Source organism: Arachis ipaensis, chromosome B05 (genome assembly GCF_000816755.2).
Source record: "Arachis ipaensis cultivar K30076 chromosome B05, Araip1.1, whole genome shotgun sequence".
Classification (NCBI taxonomy): domain Eukaryota; kingdom Viridiplantae; phylum Streptophyta; class Magnoliopsida; order Fabales; family Fabaceae; genus Arachis; species Arachis ipaensis.
Window position 1 is genome coordinate 24,134,953 of NC_029789.2, and position 9,029 is coordinate 24,143,981.

The 9,029-nt window shown below is 33.6% G+C and overlaps 2 protein-coding genes across 2 annotated transcripts in view; one reads left to right on the forward strand and one right to left on the reverse strand.

Moving 5' to 3' along the window:
• The window catches only part of LOC107643351 (phosphatidylinositol 3-kinase, root isoform), a 10,029-nt gene extending 3,919 nt beyond the window's left edge, over positions 1-6,110 (forward strand). Inside the window, exons 6-18 of the mRNA XM_016346966.2 lie at positions 86-264; positions 888-1,035; positions 1,278-1,373; positions 1,891-2,026; positions 2,117-2,238; positions 2,771-2,965; positions 3,158-3,328; positions 3,555-3,692; positions 4,355-4,509; positions 4,836-4,979; positions 5,086-5,233; positions 5,305-5,486; positions 5,673-6,110. Of these exons, the coding sequence (XP_016202452.1) occupies positions 86-264; positions 888-1,035; positions 1,278-1,373; positions 1,891-2,026; positions 2,117-2,238; positions 2,771-2,965; positions 3,158-3,328; positions 3,555-3,692; positions 4,355-4,509; positions 4,836-4,979; positions 5,086-5,233; positions 5,305-5,442 (1,770 nt within the window). The 3' untranslated portion in view covers positions 5,443-5,486; positions 5,673-6,110. The remainder of the gene's footprint in view (positions 1-85; positions 265-887; positions 1,036-1,277; positions 1,374-1,890; positions 2,027-2,116; positions 2,239-2,770; positions 2,966-3,157; positions 3,329-3,554; positions 3,693-4,354; positions 4,510-4,835; positions 4,980-5,085; positions 5,234-5,304; positions 5,487-5,672) is intronic.
• LOC107640389 lies at positions 7,665-8,507 on the reverse strand. The gene has a single exon (XM_016343913.2). The coding sequence runs from the start codon at positions 8,500-8,502 to the stop codon at positions 7,765-7,767; it is 738 nt and encodes a 245-aa protein (XP_016199399.2). The 5' UTR covers positions 8,503-8,507; the 3' UTR covers positions 7,665-7,764.

The window sequence follows — 9,029 nt, forward strand, 5'->3', positions numbered from 1 at the left end:
TTATTGTAAATCATATATTGACCTTTATAAGGGGGTGGGATAGATCCCTACAGATGTTGTAACTCTTATTTGTTAGAATACGTAGGAATCTGGTGCAAATTTTTTGATGCCATCCCCTATAGCTTCAACAAATGATATTGTTATTGTCTGGGACCCTGAAGTGGGAAAGATAAATCCCTCTGAGCACAAACAATTAAAGTTGGCCAGAAGCTTGACCCGTGGTGTCATAGACAGAGATTTAAAGCCAAGCTCAAATGAGAGAAAGTAAGCTCAAATTTAATCTTACTTTGCTACTTTATCTATCATAAGACTGTACGGTGGGCTTGACCTCTTCTGCACTTAAAATGTTTGTTTCTCGACATTTATGAACTGAAAAGTGAAAGCAATTGACATACTACTGAAGTTTCAAGTAACCTGGGAAGATTGGACACTTCAAAGAGAAGTTTTCTTTTTTTTCTTTAATTTTATTTTATTTTTTAAATCTTGAACAGTTTTTATGTTGTACATGTGGCACATCAGATGTGTAACCATGCCCATTTCAGCACCTGCATTACCAAACTTTGGTCTCTGGTGGTTAACATCTCAAAACTAAATGGATTCAGATTTAATTAGCTTTTTTTCCGTAATTTCTAAACAGTAATACTTTGTAAAATATGGGTAAAAATATATCTTTGGATTTTTGCAATGTCAGAAGACATTACCATTTGTTCAATGCTTTTTTATGGCATCCAAATGTTATCCAAAGAAAATTTTGGAGGTCTAGTACTGTACTTAAGATAATTTCTAGTGTATAAATGATTGTTTGAACTATTTTAGTGACACCTTAATGCCTATGTTCTAGCATAAAAATGATTGTCTAACTATTTTACTGACTCCTTAATGTCTAGGTCCATTCAGAGGATACTGAAGTATCCACCAACAAGGACTTTGAGTGGAGATGAAAGACAGCTATTATGGAAATTTCGCTTCTCTTTAATGTCTGAAAAGAGGGCTCTCACAAAGTTCCTTCGTTGTGTTGAATGGAGCGATGTTCAGGTTAGCCTGTTGTTTTGGGAATTGGTAATAGATATTATATTATTGGTTTTGGGTGAGTGATAACATTGCCACTTAAAGCAATGAGTTCTTTTGACAATTTGGCTGTAGCCTCAATACATCAACTCATCTTCACTAGACAATGTATGAATAATATAACCTAGAAAATAGATTGTGTACTTGCTAATGTATTATCAATGAGTGGTTCCCAATTCTCATATCCTCTAATGCTGATCTCATCTCAGGAAGCAAAACAAGCACTAGAATTGATGGGAAAGTGGGAAATGATTGATGTTTCTGATGCACTTGAACTTCTGTCTCCTGTTTTTGAAAGTGAAGAGGTAATTTTGACATATACATGAATTTTCCTCCATCAATATTACCCGAAAAGAATAATGGTTATAGAGAAGAGAAAGTTTATCATACTGAAGAGAGGATAATTACAAATAGGGTGAGAACTGAGGAGACAATATATGCTTCAATATTTGCCTCTTGTATGTACTTGCCTGTTCTTGTTAGGAGGGTCTTTCATCCTCCTGTCGTTTTGCACAATTCTCTTCATGTTAATAAATTTCGTCCTTTATTTACAAATGAACAAATGACTATGTCACATCTGCAAATCTCTTTTCCTGTTAGAAATTGTGATTCCCATGAACTAGCCATGAATAGAACACCAAAAGGAAGCCATCAAATTAACACAACAGTAGTTGTAGGGATAAAATTGCCAAGGCATTCCTAGCCCATGCTTTCGGTCTAGATATATAACTTAATATCTCACCTTCGATTCAAAGTTTCATTAGGAGTAATATATGGACCTTTAAGAGCTATATAAGGCCTAATCCAGTTGTATCTATTCAGGTCCGTGCTTATGCTGTTAGTGTTCTTGAAAGAGCTGATGATGAGGAGCTTGAATGTTACTTGCTTCAGCTGGTTCAGGCTCTTAGGTTTGAGCGCTCTGACAAATCTCGCCTTTCTCATTTCCTTGTCCAACGTGGTATGTGCAGATGGTTTAAGAGCAAGTTCATGTTCTGATTCTAATTAAAATTGGTTTGTCTGATGAAGGAAACCTTTTTAACTCTGACAGCATTACGTAATATTGAATTGGCAAGCTTCCTTCGTTGGTATGTGGCTGTTGAACTTTATGACCCTGCATATGCCAAACGATTTTACTGCACTTACGAGATCTTGGAGGAGAATATGATGAAGGTGTGAACTCATAAATTTCTTATTCATGAGCATTTGCTTCAGTAATTTTTGTGTCTATGGTTCTCATTGTCATAATATGTAGACTGTACCCTTCTTCTACCTGCATCTGAAAAATATTGCTTGAAAAGATATTGTATATTTCTTCTTGTGCTAGTTTGGACCTAATAACTAAGACATTTTTACCTCATTTATACTCCTACATCACAAAATCATGTTATTCTGACATTTTTAAAATTTGTCGTTATCTCTGAATAAGTTGTTTTTTTTTTAATTTATTGATTTTAAGAATGAAAACTTTGACGAAGACCACCCTATCTATATTTAGTTATTTGCTGTGAAACTCATTTATTCTTAAAAAAAATGGTTTCTTGCTTAATTAAAACGTTGTGATGTCATTTGTCGCATACATGCAATAAATGTTTGAAGAAAATATAGTTTGGCCTATTAATCTTGGATTGTATCCAGCATCATTGTGATGTGTAATAAAATAAATGTATTCATTCTGAAATTAAACTATTAGTCCCTGTTTCAGATGGCAGCTGGTGTGAATGGAGAGGAAGATGGGTTTAAACTTTGGCAGAGTTTGGTGCGTCAGACAGAGTTGACTGCTCAGTTGTGTTCAATCACAAGAGATGTGAGGAATGTCCGTGGCAATACACAGAAGAAGATTGAAAAGCTCCGACAATTGCTATCTGGTCTTCTTAGTGAGCTTACTTATTTTGATGAGGTAATTAGTCTATGAACTGGCATGGTCATTTGTTGTTTTTATCTGTCTGTTTACAGTTTTACTTCAATGAATGGTATTTATAGTTAAGACAACTATTTAATCTCTTGTATTTAACCAATGTATTTCCAGTAATTATATCTATTGAAATCTTAGAAAAGTTTTCAAATGTATTGACGCTACTTTCAATTGCAGCCAATACGATCACCTCTGGCGCCTGGTGTCCTCATCACTGGGATTGTACCCTCAGAGTCGTCAATATTTAAAAGTGCGCTGCATCCTTTGCGGCTTACTTTTAGAACAGCAAATGGTGGAACCTGTAAAATCATATTTAAAAAGGGTGATGACATTCGACAGGACCAATTGGTATTCCTAAAAAACATTACTTCTCCACCCCTTTATCTTTTCTTTCTTCTTTCTTCTTTCTTCTGCTCTAAATACAGTTGCCATAGATACCTGTGTACGTGTGCATTTGAGCACTGCCAAACATATGCTTGCCTGTCTGCTTATGCACACACTTAGGAATTCTACTTGAATTTATAGATCAATCTTCTGAAGGCATGAGTTTCATTACATGAATTCTGTTTTGTAGGTTGTTCAAATGGTATCACTAATGGATCGATTGCTTAAGTTGGAAAATCTTGACCTGCACTTAACACCATACATGGTGCTAGCAACTGGGCAAGATGAAGGCATGCTGGAATTCATTCCATCCCGTTCGCTAGCACAGGTATGGTAATTTTCAGTGTTGTTTCTTTTGTTATTTTGGATTCAGTGCTGTTCCTTTTCCTTTTGTGTTTTGGTGACTGAAGATTCCTTTGTCACTATATAAAGTTTTTAATGTAGAAGTGAACCTTTGTTACTTTGCAAGTAACCACATACCTGTTAAGCTAATGCTTTGGTCTTAGTATTCCCAATCTTATTTTCATTTTATTTCATATTTGATATATCCCAGCACATCACTACATTGTGAATAACTTAATATTTGTTAAAAGGAGTTGAAAATGAGTATTTTTCTCTAATAATTTATCCTATAACTTCTTTGAAAACACTGAACATATCTGGAAATGCCTAGATGTGTGTTTTGTCATGGTCATGGACGTCAATTTATATTTGGGTACAACTATGTCAGAGCAAGTTTATATGTTTGATTGCAAACATTTTTCTTCTTTTTCTTTTTGGTTCTCTCGTCGGAAAGGTTGCTAGTCCTTTTCTCTGTTTGAAATATAGGCTTTTGAAGTTTGTTAGTTGCATATTAACTGTATCCAACTCATTCTTTCCCCCCTTGAAATTTTCTAGGATATAGATTTTGATATTCAGTAAATAAGCTGGTTGGTTGCTGGATGTATAGCCTTGAATTTCTATACTGATGTGCAATCCTTTCCTGCCTAGATTCTATCGGAGCACCGTAGTATCGTAAGCTACCTGCAGAAGTTTCATCCTGATGACCATGGACCTTTTGGCATTACAGCCACTTGTCTTGAAACATTTATAAAAAGCTGTGCTGGCTACTCTGTTATCACATATATACTTGGTATTGGAGACAGGTAATTGTTTATTTTTGTTAACTGCGAACAATTTTCCTTTAGCTGTTTGTAGTAACTTTGGTCCACTGGTAAAAGAAGATGAAGGCTAAAGGGGAATAGAGAAGGATAAAAGTAAGGAAGTAGGTTTCTTACCTATTTCTAAATAAACTAGTCTTAATGTTTGGATACAAATTCTATTTTCATTTATGCAGCTCAACTGTTTCCAATTCTTTCTCTGCAATTTCAATAAAGAGTATCATATATTCTATACTTAATCAAATGAGCATGCTACATTATTCATGGAATCCATATTCTATCCTGCTTGAAGTGAGTTTTTTATTTGGTAGGCATTTGGATAATCTCCTCCTTAGAGATGATGGACGTCTTTTTCATGTTGATTTTGGTTTTATCCTTGGGCGAGATCCTAAGCCATTTCCACCCCCGATGAAGCTTTGCAAGGAAATGGTTGAGGCTATGGGTGGTGCTGAAAGGTAAAGTTTCCATGGGATAGTTCATTCAGATTCAAAACAATGGCTCGTTGTTTGTGCCTTTGGTTATTGAGATAATGTAGTGATTGCTAACATTTTCTCCCCGCAGCCAATATTATACAAGGTTCAAGTCCTATTGTTGTGAAGCATACAACATTCTTCGGAAATCCAGTAACCTAATTTTAAATCTGTTTTACTTGATGGCGGGTTCAAATATTCCTGACATAGCTTCTGATCCTGAAAAAGGAATCCTCAAGGTAAGCTTCTTTGTCTTTCAATAATTATGTCAGTTACTGTTCTTTTGTTCTTAGACTTTCTTGCTGTACAGCTTCAAGAGAAGTTTCGCTTGGACTTGGACGATGAAGCCAGCATACACTTTTTTCAGGATCTCATCAACGAGAGTGTGAGTGCATTGTTCCCACAAATGGTTGAGACCATTCATCGCTGGGCACAGTATTGGCGGTAACCCCAATATTTATTGCGTGTTGTTTCACCTTTGTAATTAGCCAGGTAATTTCTAGCTGTATTCCAAACACAGATTTTGAGCTTTCAAATTGAATCATAAGTCACTGAAGCATATTCCCTTTGCACATAAAATGAGACACTAGGCACATCATTATTGGCAACTGATTCTGCATTTTCTATTCTTTTGTTGGGTTTGTTCCCTAGTCCTAACCTTTCCTCTATTGCTTGCAGCATGTGGTGTTGTCTAAAGGCTTTTTCTAAAGCATCTCCATCATCCTATGCAGTTCTCTCTTCTCTATAATCAGAGGCAGGTCTTAATCCTACTAAACTGTGCAGTTAGCTTATACACGCAGTTCTAATTTCTAAACTAGGTATCTTGGAGGCAGTGGTATTGTCTCCAACTGTAATTAAATTAGTTATCTGTCATTCTTCTGCCTGCATTAGTCTCAAGATGGCAGCTTAACGCATAAAACTCTAGCATCTCCAAACAAATGGTAACTAATCATTTTGTTAGCTTTAAAGAAAGTCTATCTCCAGTTCGATGTACATTTCTTGTAAATAAATATAGCTGTGTCGTCCTTGTTGGCGTGTGTATGTGTATGCGCCTTGATATATCATAAACTTAAATTCTGAATTTTCATATTATGTAAATAATAGATTATATGGGAAGACCCCCTCTTTTACGTGTTTCAAAAGATAAAATAGATAGTTGTAGCTTACAAGACAAGCTAATATGGTTGATTGTGGTTGTCATCGAATTGCAAAATTTCCTAAAAGATGAGTAGGAAAAGGAAGTCACCTAATTGATATTCCGAATGGTAGTAGGAGAAACACATTTTTTAAGTGGAACTATGAGTACATACTACATAGTCTTGAACGCACACCTTTTTCTTTTATTTTTTTTTTATAGTTTAAAGTCTTTTTAGTTGATTTTAATCAAACTATAATAACTGAAACGGCGGAATCAAAACATTAATTAATATTAATAAAAATATTGGCTCCTTAACAATTCTCCTCATAGTAGCCATTGCTGCTTATCATTCACGCATTAGCTAAACGAAAAATTCTAATTTGACACTTCTTAATTAGATAATATTTTTTTTTTGGTTTTAACGTTATATAGACGAGAAAACAAAAGGGGCACATAGGATTTTATAAAGTGAGAATAAAAAAGACACCCAAAAAAAAGTGAGAATAAAATATTTGAGAACGTGAGTAAAAAGAAATTTTGATAGCAAAACCAAAAATTACATTAAAGTGAAAATAAATGAAGACTTAGATATTTGATAATAAAGACTATTAACAGGGGTTAATTAAAAAATAAATTATATAAAATTATTTTAATGTATTTAATAAAATTTAGTACTTAAGGGTTGTATACTGTATATTGATCTAATAGTGTTGCTTTCATCAGAAGGCATGAATATTTTCAGGATCATTCCTTCTGGTTTCAAATATTTTGGATTGATTTTAGACGCCACCTTGTAAAAACTATTAATGTACTTTTAAGGATTGTATATGAGAGTGCTGGTGACAATGACATAACACATTTTATTTTATTTCTGATACAACACAGAATTTGTTTTATTTTTTCATGAAAATGATTTTGTAATGCACAACAATAATGATATAATATAATTATTTGTGTGCACTGGTGAAGTAGTGATACCTGCATATAAACAATAGCAACATGCCCAGAAACTATATTAAAGCTTAGTTAGCTTTTAACGTATAAGAATAATTTATATCTTTATATATACGCTCAGGTTAATGATTTTGAGTTACAATAAATCTGGAGAAACAATATAGATTTTGGATGTTATTTTTTTAATGTACAAATCTTTTGTTAGTAATATTATTAAGGTATCTTCTTGTTAGTAATGTAATATTATTCTATTATTAATATTATTCTGTTAAGGTATCTTCTTGTTAATTGTTTGATTAAGGATTGTTATGTTAGAAAAGGAAAAAAAAAGTGCAACAAGACACGAAGGCAATTGATAATTATCTTCAAAAACACTCAAGTTTAATAAAAGGAAAATTCAGAATAACATGACAAATTAACCAATTCTTATTGTTTGTGTAAAGTTAATTTACACAGACTGATTTAACGAAACAACTATTAGAATTATACTTTTAAGGTTGAAGATTTATCCTATGTTAAGAAAATTACTATTTATTCACATTTTAACAATTAGGATAATAATTCTACATAATTAAAACAAATTAAAGAAGCTACGGAACACTAAAAAAAGAAAGGTTCCTTCAAGTTGTAGTGAGTAAGCCTGGTAATTAAGTGGAATATAGCATGGTGAAGATGAGCCTATTCATCATCTATCTGTGTCTGTGAATTTGGAAATATGATGCAGCGGCACAATGGACAAGAATACGGCGACTGACAGTTGGAACAACCTCGGAGCCAGCGGAACATGCAGTGATCATGAAAAACATGCGAGCAATTTGTGCGAACAACTTCTACACTTGAATCTTCATTACCATGGCCAAATTTCTCCAAGCAAATAGCGCATTCAGCATCATCATCTTGCTCATCAATTTTGGATCTCTCCAACAGATTCACGAATTGTGCTAGTTCAGAAAAGTTTTGACAGAGATCATCATCATAGATATCAGAATCTTGAACAACAATGTACGTGGTAACATGAAGGTTCACAACAATCTCCCGCGTGTTGGAGTCACACCTTTCACGACTTAGAATCCTTCTTGCAGTTTCGCCTATGTCAGGTAAAATTTGGTCCAATAACTCAGGGGACACAGGCATTGAAGAAAAGATTTCATGTAACAAGACTGTGTCTTCTCTGTTGAGATTTGTGAGTGGAGTACAACTACATAGGATGTCTGAAGGAACCAAGATTGCTTCACTGGCTGTAGTTGTAGTAGAAGAAAAGTCAACTTCAGGAGTTGGGTTTGAGCGTTCGATCATTTGGATCAATTTTTTGGTGCAATTGAAGATGATGGAGAAGCAATCACCAAAATAAAACTCTTGTGGTATGGCTGGATCTTCAATGGGAGTGATTTGCAAAGAAGAAAAGGTGAATTCCATGGAAAGGTAACGAGTAATTAGTTCGTTTATTCTATTGCTAGGTAGCCTTTATACAGTTCTGACTCTCTTTAATAGCTTAAGGAAAAAAAATCTTTTATTAACAAATTAAATCTTTATCTCAATTATAACTGATTTTAAATTTAGTTCTGATTTGATACATAGATTTTATATATTTTTTATAGATCTTAAATTATTAAAAAGATTTTATAAATCATTTGTATTGATAATATATTAAGAGAACAATGTATTATTATTGTTGCCAATGAGTTATAGTTCAAATGGCATAGTCTCTCCATACTCAATTAAGAAGTTGCGGGTTCAAGTTTTCTATCTTTGGTAAAAAAAAATGTATTATTATTGTTTTTTTTTTGTTGGTAAATATTATTGATTTTTATATTGTTGCCTATAGTTCAAATGGCATAGTCTCTCCATACTCAATTAAGAAGTTGCGGGTTCAAGTTTTCTATCTTTGGTAAAAAAAAATAAAAAATGTATGTTTTTTTTTTGTTGGTAAATTTTTTTAATTT

Bases quoted from the DNA above. Each gene is read 5' to 3' on its own strand.
- LOC107640389 (XM_016343913.2), bottom strand. From the start codon at position 8,502: ATGGAATTCACCTTTTCTTCTTTGCAAATCACTCCCATTGAAGATCCA.